Below are 15819 nucleotides of genomic sequence, written 5' to 3'. Positions count from 1 at the left end.
ATATACATGCAAACACTACACACCTACTCAGTTCCTCGGTAAATCTGGGGGGAAAGTGCCAGTGAATGTAGTGTTCATACACATGGCTTTTCAAGGAATTTCAATGACATTTTGGACTTAGTCCAAATTAGATGAACTGCTACCACGGCTTGAACTGATGGGTAACTAAGGGAGGGAACATAACTCCCCTAGTAATAACTAATGTTTAATATACTATGTAATAAGATAAGGAGCATACTGAAAGGAAGGGGAAATCCCCAACCCATACCGCCATTCAGATGTATCTCATTCAAGCCCGGGTTCATGAAGCTTTCTTCCTTTTTATAGCTGAAGTCTTTTCTGATCCTCCCTAAGTCTTTTTTTTTTCTTCTTCTTTTCTTTCTCTCTTTTGTTTTTGCTTTTATTTCCAATGATTGTTTCATTCAAAAAAGGTTATACCATGTCTGGTCTTTCCTCTTCTTGGGCTTTTGATACATTTTCTTCTCAACTTAATGAGAAGGGTCTTGCACACACATGTGTCTATGAACATCCACACTCCTCCACAATCATATTCTGTATGTCTTTCTTAATGATGTTCTGGCCATCGTCGTAGTAGAGCATGGACATGGGCCGCAACTTGGTGGGCACACAACATGACTTGAGGTTGGCAAAAGGGCTATGGCCCCGCATGCGGTAATGGTTGATGACAGTGGAGTGGAAAGATAACGATGAACCAGATGTGCCTGCTATATGGCTGGGACATTCTCCTTCGCAGTAGTTGGCGTGATAACCTGTAGGTGCAATGATCCAGTCACTCCATCCTATGTCCTTGAAGCTGACAAAGAACTGCTTCTTGCAGCAGATGTTGACTTTGCCATCACACTCCAGGCCTCGTCTCCGCCGCCTATGCTGGCGGTCCTCTGAATGCCGGGCAAGCATCATCAGGAAGGGTCGATGTGATTGCTCCTTCTCCTCTTCTCCTGTGAATTCTCCAGCTTCCTTTTCTTTCCCTTCCCCATCATCTTCCTTTTTCTTCTTCTTGCCTAGTAGCACCAGGCTGGCTCCAGTCTCTTGGCACAGGTCACAGGCAATCCGCACATCCAAAGAGCTTTTGCCTTGGTCCAGGAGTCTCTGGACACTGCTGGAGACTGGAAAGATGTGCCAAGTGCTCTTCCTGGTGTCCACTGCCTTTTCTGAAATCAAAGTTTCGCTCCTGTCACCTTTCAGCCCCCCATCCTCCATATCTTCTGCTCCTTCAGTGTTGCCTTTTGGCTGCCGCTGCTGTTGAAAGAGGCGGATGGTGACTTTTGTCCTGCTCCGGTTGGCCTTGGAGACCTTCAGGAAGAGCCACACTTCAGCATGTTCCACCACTGATAATTCACTGCCTTCCTTGGAAATCTCAAAGTGCAACATTTTCTTGGCTGTGCCTGATTTGGTAAATGGAAATAGACAGGAAGAACTTGTTAGTATGTCTGCTTGCATTCTGTTAAAGAGAATTCTCTTACTGTTGTCACAGGCACAAAGTTCCCTAGGTTTCCTACTTGGCTCTTTAAATTTTTATGATTCTACTGTTCTAACCTGCCTTCACCTCATCTCCTCCTCAGATTGTCTTTTGTGAAAATTCTCTCTTTAGAAAAGTAATTCTTTGCCTGTTGTTTTCCAGTATCATATTTTAACCAAAGCATTTTGTTATAGTAATGATGCAGTCATTTATGTAAAGCATCTCATGGCAAAAAAAACATCGGTGGTTGCTAAGAGTTCATTTGCCTAAGCTGTCTTTGTGATCACTGTTAGCTGAACTGCAAAAATGCTTTTGTGACGACAATCCATGACTATAAGTACCATACACATACAAATCTGTGCCTGATAGCTAAAGTTAGGGAGTGAGTTCCAACCCTGCCAATTCTTTGGCAATACTTTGGAAATTACGTAGGAACAAGGTCTGCCCTTTCTCCCTCTGTAAAATGCCGTTCTTCATATGCATCTTAAAATGAGTTGTAAATGTTAATTGTTTCAAAAACAAAGAAAAACTAAAGTATGAGCCTCAGCTTTGAGAGGTTTGCAGAGTTATATTGTAAAGAATTGCAGAATTGCAGCAGGAAGACTCTTCATCCTGTGAGATGTTAGCTGTAGATCCTGTTCTTAATTTAACACACTGTACTCGCTGTGATTATAGTAATGGTGAATACACCGAGAAATGAGTTAAAGAACTGTATAATTATGGGGATGGTTCTCTGGCATAATTGTATCAACTTGCTGAGATGTCATGATGATGATTATGATGGTGAGGGGGTGTTTCTCTGATACAGAGCTCATATCCCTGGCAGAAGTTGGAATGAATAATGAGGGCTGTTTAATGATTTGATCACTAGAGCATGAAAAAGTTAAGAGAGAATGAATTAGCTGGGGGGTAGCGGTCTTATTTTTTTAAGAGAGGTACTTTTCTATTTTCTTGACAAAAGAAAAAGCCATGTTGGCATCTCTTGTTCTTTCTAAGCATGGAGGCCAGCATGGACTGGGGTCACAGAGTTGAAATGCACAGATATCTGACGTTAGTGAGACACTAACAGTATTCATAATTGTCAGTTTGTCATTGATATTATTCTTGAGCTACCCACGCTGGTTGATCCAACTCTCTGTGCAGTGGTTCTGCTTGTCAAGGAACCAGAACTTTGCACCCTAAAAAGGGTAAGTGGTGATGAAAACTGAAGTGGCTGGATGCATACAGAAAAAATTACTCTCATGGCAGCAAGGCTCTCCTCCCTGCTTCCCATTGCCACTGGACTCCACTAGTACAGGCTCCCTGACCATCTCCCTGCTCTTCCATTCTCAGGTGAAACAGAAGTGGGGCAAAATCACAAGATACGTGTATCTCGTACTCACTTGCAAATTCAAGAGTTCCTGGTTTCTAAAGTCTGTAGGCAGGCTGTGCTGCCCCTTGAGCTACCTGTTGCCTTCCTTCTCTATGAAGTCCTGGCACATTCAGCTTTCCCTGGTGGCGTTCCCAGGTCAGAGAGACAGACATTTCTGAATTACAGTGGCCAAAGGGCACAGCGTTTTGTTTTTGTTTTCCCTCTAAGTGAGAGTGTGAAATTGTAGACTTAACTGTCACTGAGATAGGGAAACACATGGTTTGTGTTAACCGCTTCTCACAGACTTTGCTAATGCCAGTCTGCAAAGTGAGTTACGTTCATTTCTCAGCGAGCTACACAAACCAGTGGAACTGTGCCTTAGAAAAGGAAGTGGCTTATAGAAAAGACAGAGCAAGCTGACCAGTACTGTGTGGCATGGTGGAGTTACTATTTTTCTATTATTTTTTAAATAATATTCATTCAATAATGACTGGAAGTTCATTAGTCAGCTCTTACCAGCTAACACTATTTTTTTCCATTCTGGAAATGAAACTATGGCAAAGCTGCCAGCTGTGTTGGAGCAGAGGGCAGGCGATAGGCATTAATCCCACTCCTGCCTGGGTTTCAGAGCATGAGGAGATGTACAGTGACAGTCCTCCAGTCCAAAGGAAGTCTGGTCCAAGAGGCTGGTTGCCTTGTATGTAGGGATGTTATAAAGAGTGTTCTCTATGAGAACAGACACTTCTAAGGCCTGTGAGGACCTGTGGCTTCATTTCCCCAGACTCTGTCTTCTAAAGCAAGCTTCTAACTTTAGCTTATCCCTTTCCTTGGCACAGTCACGATAAATCCTTTCTGAGGGGCACCTGGTCTTCAGGGGAACCTGAAGGCTGGTGACCTGCCAGGAGTGGGTTGCTGCCTCCAAGGTTCTCCATCCAACCCCTTCTGCTTGCAGTCCCTACCCAAGGAAACCTTGGGGGAAAAAAAGATGGTTTAGACCAAGCTGCAGAAATTGTTCTGGAACCAACAGCCTCTTCGCAGCTGCTCTCTTTCCTCAGAGCTCACAGACGGGTGTGAGGAATAGGTATATATTGCTGGGAAGCGCAGAGCTTATTCTGTGTTCCTGAGGTACCAAGCTGGGTACAGACAGCAGTTCTGGTGCTAGGAGGGATCCTGTGCATGAGCAGATCAGCTGTGCTGGGCAAGAACATGGAAAACTGGCACAGTCATCTGCTCTGAAAAAAGCAGACCTGGCCCAATAGGGGGAGAAGCTGTATGGCCCATCTGATCAGAAAAGCCAGGCAGCCCTGTGTTGCAGAATAATCTAATTCTGTTAAGTGCTAATGCTTGATATTTCGCATTTTGTTATTTCCATGCTAGCAGATTTGAATATAGTTGTGAAGTGACATATCTCCAACAGTAAATATTCATATTACCTTATGCGCTGGCCAGAAGTATAGCAATGCAGCCACTCTTTTTTGACAGATATTACAGGAAAGAAACAGAACCTCAAGAACTCTCTTAATTAGTTTTTCATATGTTCCTGTATGTGTGAAAGTTGAATTCTTCCTCATTACTAAAAATACTGGAATAGTACAGTGAAAGTACCTGAGTACTTGCTTTTTCTTCACTTGAGGAAAGTGAGCTTGAGCAAGGTAGCATAAGACATGTTCTTATACACGATAACAGCCTGCCTCCCTGAAGATTGTTAGCTACAAAACCAGCCTCTCTGGATGTGGTTAGTTACACTTTCACACATGAATGGTCAATGCAGATCCTGAAGAAAAAAGATGCAGGAAGCTAATATGAGCCTAATATTTCTGGATGAAACAAAATCTTGAGGACTCAAACCTGTGTAGCTAATAAAAGTTTTTAATAGCAATTAAAAAAACCTTTCCCTTTCACAGATCTTTTTAGAAGGAGACTGGGAATGGTGCAAAGTTGGGGATAAAAAGCATGCTTTCACATTCAGAAAACACAAAGCTTTTCTGAATTCTCTCCACATTCACAACTAGTTTGTTACGATCACAGAGCACAAATGGTATGAATCCTGCAGTCTTTACAAGGTCACTATGCTCAGACAAGCTCATTTTGAAACCTGAGTTTGGCCTGTGCTAAAACTGAATTGAGATCTCTGGATCTGGCTTATTATGGTTACACATTCACTTTATAACAGGATCTTTATTTCCAAAAGGTACGGTGCTACAATAAAATAAATTCTTCACGTGTTCTGAGACAAAACAAAATCACTGTATTTCATTTTCTCCAAATATTACTGAGGGATTTAGCAGTCTTTCCTTTTTGGTCTGAGTTAATGACCAGGTTCAAAGCTTTGGGAATACATACTGTTCATCTAACTGAAAATAAAAAGGAGACTTTCCTGAAAGTTGGGGATGGTATCACTTCTGTAATTATGCCTTGTTTATCCTCTTGTCCTGCCTTTTCATCTGCCACGGCTGATTTGCAAGGGTCTTTTTCCATTTCTAATCATCCTGCTCCTCCTGCCTGACTCCTGTGGAAAGACCCACAGCCCAACAGTGGTACTGCCTTCATCACTTCCATGCTCATTTAAACGGCGATGTCAACAGCCTGGATTGTTATCATAGCAGAAAGCAGCTGAAAAAGGAGACAAGGGATTACTTTGCCCCCCCTTTGATTGCTTTTCCTCGTCTCCTCTTCCCAAAGCCTTGGAGAGGCCACCTCTCTGCTTTACTGCTGAGCAAAGTCCCTTCCAGGAAGAGGGCTGTGATGCTGAGGGAGCAGTATAGCAGCGCGAGCGACACTGGCAAATGCTGTGAGAAATGGTTAAAAATACAAGCCCTAAGAAGTAGTGCATATATGGTAAAAGCTTTAATGGAAGGAGTTACTGAATGGAAAGTGTAGCATCAGTATGTATAGCAGGAGAGTTTGCTCATATCTGTTTTTCTCTTCAGTGGTGCTCACACACCTTTTTAGGAGAGAAACCTGAATATTCAAGCAGAGGGGTGCCTGCACAGGTACCCTCCTCTCCACCTCTGGAAGGGCTGTTCAGGGTTCCAAGTGGTACTTGGTGACCGGCACGGTGCAGGAGAGCACGGAGGGATTGGCAGAGCCCTTGCGGCCCCAGGCACAGGGAGACTGGCGGGGGCAGCCCTGCGTGGGTTAGCTCACGGCTGGGCTCACGGCAGGAGCCTGTGGCTCCAGTATGCTCTTCCTCTGAGGCTAAGGATCCGTTCTTCGGTATCACTGGCTTTAACTGTGCAGTCGAAGCTCATTTATTTGCAATTTGCAGCGGGATTGAAGATTGAGCCCTGTTAGTTCAAGCTATATACAGATACTAGGTAGGGTCTAAGCTATACAATTAAGAGGATCTTTTTTTGAGTAAAATGCTAAGATACTTAATATGACCTTTTTTTTTTTTTAAAAAACCATTTGCTTAAATGATTATGGCTGGTTTTGTTCATAATGAAAGTAGTTATCCTTTCTGACATTATAACGTGACTTGTTCTTAATTCCTCTTAATACACAGTATTTAAATTTTCCTTTGAAAAATGCTCACTGTGTAAGAAGGTGCTGTTACTTTAAATTCCCATGCTTCACCGCTGCTTAATTTTTAACCTTTTTACGTTACACTGTAAGTGAACTGTTTTTCCATACAAAGCAAGCTTTTTTTTTCCTTTTTTAGTTGCTAACTTTACTACTGCCTATGTTTAGATTTGGGGGAATTTGTACTGCGTGCCAATCTGCAATTACATTCAAAAGCATCCTTCTCTTTACTTCTCATTTCCGTTCCCCAGGAGACAGAAAAAAATAGGTTACTAGAAAGGTTCCTCTAAAGAGAGTGAAGGGAAGAGCATTATTGAGAGATAATTGCTCAAAATGTTTACTAATGAGTGACCACTAGAGTTAGATGAATTGTTCACAGCGTAGAATTTATTCAGTGAATTTAGCACTATTATCCCCTAGGAAGACTGATTATTACAAATGTGTTACTACCACGATTAGACAGTGGCCGTTTCTGCGAATGCATATGGATCACTGGCAAACAATTTATTCTAAATATTCATTACCCCTCGTATGACTGGTCATCCAGGTTGTGTACTTTTGTTCCTGCTCCCGGACTGCCTGACTCTTGCCTCTCGCAAAGGGAGGGACAATTATGACACAAATAACAAACACTTTATGTTCGCATACCCTTTGCTGCCAGCAAAAGGAGATTTTTGTTGTAAGAAAAAATGAACCAAAAAAGAGAACCAGGAAAAAGAACTATTCCCCAAGCAATCGTGGGGGAAAAAGCAGCAGCAAACTTATTTAAATACCTTTTCTTGAAAAGTTAACCCAAAGGGGCATTGACAAGGTCATTCAGAATGTGAAATAATTCTGTTCTGGTGAACCTTGACTCTCCTCTGCTATTTTGTCAGGAGGGAAGCACTTTATATCCACAGCCTAGAGTTCTTTCCAAATTGAAAGCCCTTCCCCCACATGACTTTAAATATTTAGAAATAAAAAAGGTGTTTGTTTGGTTGAAGTTTTTTGTTACTCGATTTTTGCATTTATGTTTAAAATAGCTCAAGCAAAGTTTAGGGTCACTTGCACCAATAACATATTTCAAGGTAAAAACAATACCAAGTCGTTGTCTTTCATAAAAGAGAGAATATATTTTTTTTACATACTTGTAATAATTTGTTTTAAATTCTAAAATCAAGTGGATCAGAAGCTACCAGTCTGTTTTCACTAAAATATTTCATTTCTATGCACTAAGGCCCAAATCCCAAGCCCACTGAAAATTATAGCAAAACTTCCAATTGCTTCCAGTAGACTAAACTTCAATCCCAAATCACTCTTGCAAAGCTCTGTTGCATTAAATAAGATAGCCTTTTCATATAGGCGTGTCTATATAGAACTCCTCAGCGTGAATCATTTACATATATGCAGTGTAGATACATCATGCACACAGGAGAGCACATGAATGCACATACTTATCTGCAGGAACCTATTCATATTACAATGATGCAGGTACAGCTGCATAAGCATGTCTGCCTTGGCATACCCATACGTATGGACACACGTGCGCTTATACACACATACAGGCAAATGCATATTCTGATATTCTTAACTGCATTTGCAAACAAAACTGTATGCATGACTACACAGAGAGATGGACACATACAGTACTTTCTCTCCCCCTCAGATACCTTTTTCAAAGCTGGTTTCCACCTTCTCAGATTTGTCTGTGCTTTCTCAAGTTGTTCTCAAACCAACCAACCTCTCTGAATTCTCACATTTTGTTATAATGAAACAGATTAATACAGAATGGTTTTCTTCTTCTGGAAGTAACCTGCTTTCATTTGCTAAACTTTAAATCTTTGATAAGTATGCCAAAGCAAAAAAAAAAAAAAAAAAAAAAAAAAAAAAAGTCAAGGGGAAATAGGCTTGTTTTCTAAAAGCCAAGGAGACTGCATTAAAAAAAGATGTGAGAAAATCAGCTCAGATGATGATTCACGGTCACATTTCTCAGTATCTTGTAAAAAATAATAATGATAATTTCTGATCTCTCTAGATTTCCAGAATTTCTAGCATCCATCAGTTTATCTTTTTCCCCTTTGCCTGCTTCCTTCCTGCATTATTTTACTTAGAGTCCTCCACTCTAGTGAATCTTTGCCTTTTAAATAAATAGAAGAGAGAAACAAGAGCTCCACTCAGAGAAGCTACAGATAAGCATAAAGATCTCTGGGATTCAGGATCCAATTAGGTAAAATAGGAGTTGCAGGAAGGTTGCCTTGAGTGGAGCAAAAAGCCTTTGGAGTGTGCCCTCTCGTGGTCATTTTTTATTCAGCACGGATATCTCTACCATTAAATACATTTGCTTTTAAAAGGAAATTGATGAAATGATTTAAAGAGGTAGAATCGACCCATACTTTTTTTCCTCCTGAACTGCCAGCCTGGGTGTATAGGAATAGGTATCTTCCTAGGAAAAGGCGTGATTGTGTATGCACATGTATCTGCACATGAAAGTAGGCATCGCATGATCAAGTCAGTTCACCTTGAATTCAGTATGAAGTGATACAAAAAGGTAGAAGCAGTCTAAATAGCTGGCAGACTTCTCATTTTTTTTCCTGACACTTCTCCTAATGATAAGCCTTTGGATTTCAGTATTTCCATCCAGTAATTCCTACCACCTTTTCGGGGGCTGATCTTAGCAACCCATTTCATTGGTAGTTTAGTTGCCAGGATCAAATTTACTTGGCAAAATCCCAGGCCTGCCTAATAAGCTATCTACTTAAAATAATGAAAGAGTTAGTAACTGATCATATTTTATGAGCAATGGGTATCTCCGTTATAGAACCTGTTGGATTTGCTTGTCACAAAATTATATGACCCCTCTCCTCAAAAGACTATTTTTAAGACCTTGAAGTAACCCACAGAGCTCTGGCACAGCTACCCTCATAGCAGAACTAATCGAGGTTAGTAATCTTAGTTTGATATGCAAGTAGAAAATCATTTTCATGTTTTACTTGTAAGAGTGCCAAAGGACAGTAGGGTGCATTTGTAAACTTTTGCCCAATACTTGCGGTCATTAATTTTGTAAAGATCTGCCTGGATTTGTTAGCTGTGAAAACTACCTGCCAGCTATTTTGCTGATTTCCTGGACATAACTACACCTGTGCTTCAGACAAGTTCACCGCATTTAGTTTCCCCTCTAATTATCTGAAACCTGTGCTCATTTGAATTTTGGTCTATTTTAGAAAATAGCAGTCTCAAGCCAGAGTCACGTGCACAGGGCACTGTTTGTTCATTCACTCCATTTCATTGAACGTCTGAGGATATGGGTAATGAAAGATGGAAATACTGCTTTTTTACGAAGGTAAGTAGTAAACGTGGCTTCTGAAAGGTAGGGGGAATGGCTGGTTTATGCCAAGTCATACCCAAAGGAACAAAAAGCCTAAAGTCTTATTTCTCTTTCCACAGACCTTTATTTGATACAACGTGAGATGTTTCCATGCATTTTCATTGATTTCCTATTGCCCTCTTTTGAGACAGAATGACTTTCACATTAAAAGCAGGAAGAACATTAGCCTGACTTTGAGAGGAACATGTTAATTCTCCTGCTTGGTGCTTTAAACTTACCCATGCTCTTCCCAGTTCCCACAGGGTGAAAAGCGGGGACTCTCCATGTGACTGTACTCTATTCCTGCCTTTTTAACTCATACTTCCTATATGACATGTCACTTGCTCTCTTTTTACCTCACTTTCCTCAATGGCAAAAATAATACTGCTTTAATATTTGACAAACAATATTGCTGGTGCATGAGTGGAAGAGATCCCAGGTAGAGTTTACTTAAGTTGTTGCAGCATTGGCACCTGTAAAGTGTGGTAGATCCTCTGATGCTAGCAAGACACCAAATATGAATGGCTATAGATGAAAATTATGTTTTATCAATCTGAAGTTACTCCAGAATGGAGTTATCCTTTCCATTATAAACCCAAATCATAGGGCTCGGCTTCAGGGTTGCTAATTGCTCCTCCCTCTTCCCAAATCAAAGCCTAGAAAGTATGGGGAAAAGGGCCGGAGCAGCCCTCCTGCCTTGGCTTCCAGGTTGGGCTTAGCCTGAAGGTGGAGAACAGCAGCAGGGAAGAAAAGGCATGGGAACACAGCGGATGCCCCGTCCTTCAGCTGCGCAACTCCATAGCATAAGTCTTCTTAAATTAATTTGGCTAGCAGTGGTAGGACAACGCTATGTAAATCAAACTAAGTGACGTGTTTAGTGTTGGGTAGTTTGTGGCGGGGGGGATCGGTGGCTGGACTATTGGCCAGCGTGCGGGCAATGGCATGATTTTCGCTGCTCACGTGAGCCCGAGAGCCAATGGCTTCAGGAGACGCCGTTGGAGGGTGTCGTACTGAGTAGGCATATATCAAATTCCAAATTCCTTTGTGTCAGAGCTCAGGAGAGACAATAATGTGTTTACAAATGATTGGGACTCAGACAGTGAAGAGAAACCACTGCTCATGCCATATGTGTTTCACTGTGCTCAGAGCGAGCTGCTGAAAACCAGGTGGGGAATCCGACTCATAGATAGCTTAAAGTTTTCATTGCTTATAAAAACTCACTTCTAAACTAACATTGAGCCACCCCTGCTTCTAATGACCACTGGCATTGACACCTTCTGCCTGCTTTCTGAAGTGGAGGGGATGGAAAAATCCAAAAAGCCTGAGCTTTCATACTAAAAGAGCTGATAATGTGCATGTTGACAAGGACTCCAAAGGCAAGGGCTCCTCGTACAGTTGGAAATCGGACAGCCTGCAGGAAGGTCTGCTTTATTTTAAAAGCATGCACACTTCTTGTGCATGTCTTCCCTGCAAACAGAACATCTGAGTCAACAGGTTTTCAGGACTGGAAACTCTGAGTGTTGTCTTAATTGTTTATACTGCTGCAGCAAACTTTTAAACAAAAATGCTTGGAGTTCCTTTGCATACTTTGCCTACCATATGCTGTACCAAACAAAACAATGACATTCTTTTAAAACCGTCTTGGCAACAGGAAAAATGCTTTGGCTAGACAGCATCATAAAAAGTTGCTGTTAGTTAGATGATAGTGTTATTGCAAGATACTTCTATTGATGCATGTATAAACATGCTCACATATACTAACAGATAAATATGCACGTACATATACATTGAATTAAAATGGGCTCTGGTCCTATTCATGTAGGAACAAGACAGTAAAGAACAACTTCAGAGCTGTTTCCTATAGGCAGCTGATATGAGTCTTAAGCCATTACTTAGGAAATATCTATATTCTGAGCTCTTACTGTATAAGAGTTAGGGAAAACAGAACTGCGAAAGAGTTCAAAATACACCCTACCAAGGTTGCATTTTTTTGGCAGGAGTGTTCTAGGAACAGAATCGTTTTCTTCCAGTATGCAGAAGTCTGCATTACAAATTGGATCAGCTACAGCAACTTGTCCGGTTCTATTGAAGTCATCTGACAGTCCCTGCAACTCTTTATTGCTGAAGATGCTATGTTAATTAAAAAAAAAAAAAAGCCCTCTTACTTCTAAAAGTTAAAGCTGCTTCATCTTATTTTATAACTTCCACTATAATTTGTACATGAAAGGGTTGTTTCTCAAGTGGTTTGCAGCTCACTTTCTGTCCTGATAAACTCCCCCAAAAGCTTCAGCCCTTTTTCTTTCACTATCAGCTCTGCAATCCAGTACTTTACTGCAAGTACTCTGGCTTCACAGGCACAGTTTGGAGGACCCCGCTGCAGCCTGACTTTCTGCTCAAGATTGGTTAGAGAGCTTCCTCCCTGTGTGGCTGTCTGTGCTTGGCAAGTGTAATCTGTAGCCAAGACTAAGTCAGAAAAATCAAATTCCTTCAGAGTCCCGTCCTCCCATCCCATTCCTCCTTCTCCCTTCCCCCCAAGTCTCATCCTACAGCCTTACAGAAAACATTACTACTGAGGAGAAGAAAAGAAGTTAATTGCAGTTCTGGCACAAAGGATATTTTACAGTTTTGTTTTTCAAGCACTCACCTGATTCTGCAAAAGTGATGATTTCTGAGGTTTGCTCCACAACTTCATTCATTTCGGCTCTTCTTCCAACATCATCCTCTATTTCCACATAACCATCCTCTCCCACCTTTCCCACGTGGAGTTTTTTGATGGCATTTAAAAGTGCTGCCTTGGGCACCGGCTGGGTGATATTAGGTCTGTCCCTCAAGTGCAACATGTTCAGTATGTGCTTCTTTACTGCTTCCACCATCTCAGGCTGTGAGCTGGGCACATCCTTTGAGAGCGTGGCGAGGGCACATGATGGACAGTCAGTGACTGAACTGTGCCCCTCGGATCCTGGGGTTGGGGAACTCCTTACTATAATCCAGCAAAGCACCAACAGAAATCCTCTCTTCCAAAGCAAAGGCATCCTGGCAGCAAAAGTTGTTGTGATTCCCTTTTTAAAAGGCCCTGCTTTTCCTCCCCCTTCACGCACAGTTTTTTTGGGGCTGGTTTGTTTTGTTTGTTTGTTTGTTTGTTTTTCCTTCTCTTCAGCAAATTCTCTGGAACAAGAACCAAAAGTTTTCTGTGAAGTTTTGTTTGCAGGTTCCCTCTCTGAATGCAATAAGTGCTGTAGATGTTTGTGGCTGTCAGGGAGAAGAGTTCTGACTCTGTCTCAGAGTAGGAGAGAGACACAGAGAGAGGGAGAGAGAGAGAGAGGACGGATTGGCCTAAAGTGAGTGAGTGAATGAGAGAGGGAGGGAGTTTTGTCTGTGAGTAAAGGCTATGATTAGGAAGGGGGAGGAACAGGCAGGCTGGCTTCCTTATGCTCATTGCTCCCCTAACACACACCTCTTCAAATATCACTACTCGTGGTTTCTACCCTCCCCCCTTCCTAAAATCTCTTTTCATTCCTGTAAATTTACTCTTTTCTTCCTCTTTTCCTTCTCTCTGTTTGACCCTCCTGGCTCCCCCCAGCTGTCATCCCCCCCCTTTTTTTTCCCTTTCTTTTTTTTTTTTTTTTGTTTTGTTTGTTTTATTCCTTCAACAGTATCACTGGCCTAACTAAACAGAGGAAACATGAATGAATGAAAAGAGTGAAACCTTTTATTAACAAGCACCTTGCTCTTGGTCCTACCTGGTATTGTTAGGGATAGCAGGAGATGTTAAACAGCTTGTGAATGAGATGGGGATGAGGGCAGGGGCTCTGAATATTTTGGACAGAACATTATTCTGCCTTGAGTAGAAGAGAAAAGATCTTTTCTGCTCACTTCTAAATGCTGGAGGTTATCAACACTGGCAAGAGATCTGACAGGAGCAAAATAACACTGTTGTTTGGAGGGCTATATAATACATCATACACTCTCCAGATGCAATACGTGGTCAGGCACTGAAAGCCTAAGCAGGAGTTGGTACGGCATATATCTGTGACATGCTAAGGTAGTGCCCAGAAATATCCCTACTTCTATGCTAGTCTGTGCCTAGAAGTTCTCAGGCAGATATATTTAGGTTTGGGGTTAATCAAGTAATGTCTGAAAAATGCTTTGAAGGTGAAAAGTGTTACATGCCATCTGGCCAAATCACACTCACTCCTGACTCAGGCAAATCCCTCATCGATGCCAATAATAATTCTGTCTGAGTGAAGGCTGAGTAAGATCTTCTACATTTGGCCCATTGTTATTAGAAGGCACTTTTTGTTTCATTCATTTAAACCACACAGAGCAATCATAATATTAGAATAAGACATTGGGAATCAAAAGCAGTTTAAAACACTGCTAGGAGCTGGAGTTTCAAGCAGTGTTGGTAGACTCTTCCCACTTTATGTCCGTGAGGGTTTTGCTCTGCAGTGAAAAGGCATTCCCCGTGTCACTGCCATGGCTTCATGTTACCTTTATATTCTGTAGCCTCTCCGTTCTGTTCCCTAACTAGCAAGGATGAAGTTAGCAAACTCCCTCACATTTGAACTTGGTAACGGAAAATGAGAAAACTACAGCTGATAGACTCTAACTTCTGAAGTTCTTCCCCTCCAGACTTTAACTTGTACATGTTTCCATAGAACAGATTCTGCTTTTTTAGTGTTTACCCTCTTTCTTTACCTTCCTTTCATTCTGTCTCTCGCACACCTCTGTCTTCTTCAGGTGTGCTTACCTCCTACCCAGCAAATATGCACTTTCACTATATGACCATCAGCCGTTGTATTTTAGTGGAAAGGAATAATTTATAAATATAAGCATTGTAAGGTCTCTAATTTCCAGGAGATGACTACAGGCACATGGGCTGAGAGACAGGCAAGGAATTATAGTTGGAGTAAATGAAACATACAGAAGTAATTGAACAATCAACCAAAGTTTTACAAATTTTATATATTGCAAGTCCTTTTCAATTAAGCTCTTTTATAAGTCGTTCACTGTTATAAGGCATCCACAGTACACCCTCATCTGAGTTTTACTAACCTCAGTTGCTATACTGTTATATACTGTTACACTTATGGGTCTGTCAGCATTATAAACCCTGCAGTCATTCTTATAAACACATCTTTGTAACACAAACCTCGCTATAATACATCTAAATTTCTTGGATCTTGTGAACAGCCCAAAGCCTGCTGTAATTATATGAAGTCTGAAAGTCAGCTTGAAATAGAACTAAAAGTTTAATTGGACAAAAAAATAATTTCAGATGAAAATATGCATTCATGATTAGATGTACTAACAGATGACATAATTAAAGGGATTATTTATAGTTCTAATATAGCACCTATCCTAACTGTCTGATGAAAATTAAGGGATAGGCATAAATCAATATAAAATACAGATAAGTAGATTTGGGCTCTTGCTGTGGGGTATACGTTGCTTGCCATATATAACAGGTACGCTTATCACAGACAATCTATTACATATAGGTATAACATATTTTACTTGCATGCCACGATGATGACAGATTTAACATTAAAGCATAACTTTCTAAAAATCACTGTTTTCTAAAAGCGAGTCTGCTGATACCGCTGATACATAGTTCATTTGTACTTACATACATATATATACATAGTTTGAATAAATATAGAAATGGTGGTTCAGACTCTTTCTATAAAATTACCTGAGCTGCAAAGCTCTATATGCATTCATTCAATATAGCCCTAATAGTATGCAACAGCATGCACAGAAATTAAAAGTTTCAGTTTTAAAAGAAAAAAGCTGATTTAAAGTTTTACCTCTCTAGTCCTGACTCTCAGAAGGAGACTGCTGTATTGTGCATTAAGAACTGCTGAAGTTCCTCTTTGTGGTATTTATAATGCGAAGCTTTATACTGTACTTCTCATGTGTACACTCACATATAATGTCTGTCAAAAGTAAGTGGGCCGGATCACTGTGCTGGATTGGTTAATCCTGTTACATCAGCAATTGACTGTTTTTCCTGTATGAGACATACTTCTGGTAATTATCTAATGGAAACTCCTAATTGTCTAGCATGACAAAATACCGTGGATTCAACTTGTAGTGGTGATCTCTGTATCCATTTAAAGA

The 15819-nt window shown here is 41.0% G+C and overlaps 1 protein-coding gene across 2 annotated transcripts; it reads right to left on the bottom strand.

Annotated features, from left to right (window-relative positions):
• Positions 1-367: 367 nt before the first annotated feature.
• INHBA (inhibin, beta A) lies at positions 368-15571 on the bottom strand. Of its 2 annotated transcripts, XM_009889428.1 has the most exons (3): positions 15507-15571; positions 12341-12861; positions 395-1406 (listed from the first exon to the last, which is right to left on the bottom strand). In XM_009889428.1, exons 2-3 carry the CDS (start codon positions 12726-12728, stop codon positions 520-522), a joined length of 1275 nt encoding a protein of 424 aa, XP_009887730.1. In that variant the 5' UTR covers positions 12729-12861; positions 15507-15571; the 3' UTR covers positions 395-519. The 2 variants fall into 2 exon arrangements, with proteins under 2 accessions (XP_009887731.1, XP_009887730.1); XM_009889429.1 differs by lacking the exon at positions 15507-15571 and having other exon boundaries at positions 368-1406; positions 12341-13020.
• Positions 15572-15819: the final 248 nt, after the last annotated feature.

This window comes from Charadrius vociferus, unplaced genomic scaffold (genome assembly GCF_000708025.1).
Source record: "Charadrius vociferus isolate BGI_N301 unplaced genomic scaffold, ASM70802v2 scaffold97, whole genome shotgun sequence".
NCBI lineage: Eukaryota > Metazoa > Chordata > Aves > Charadriiformes > Charadriidae > Charadrius > Charadrius vociferus.
This window is presented reverse-complemented; position numbering and strand designations above follow the sequence as displayed.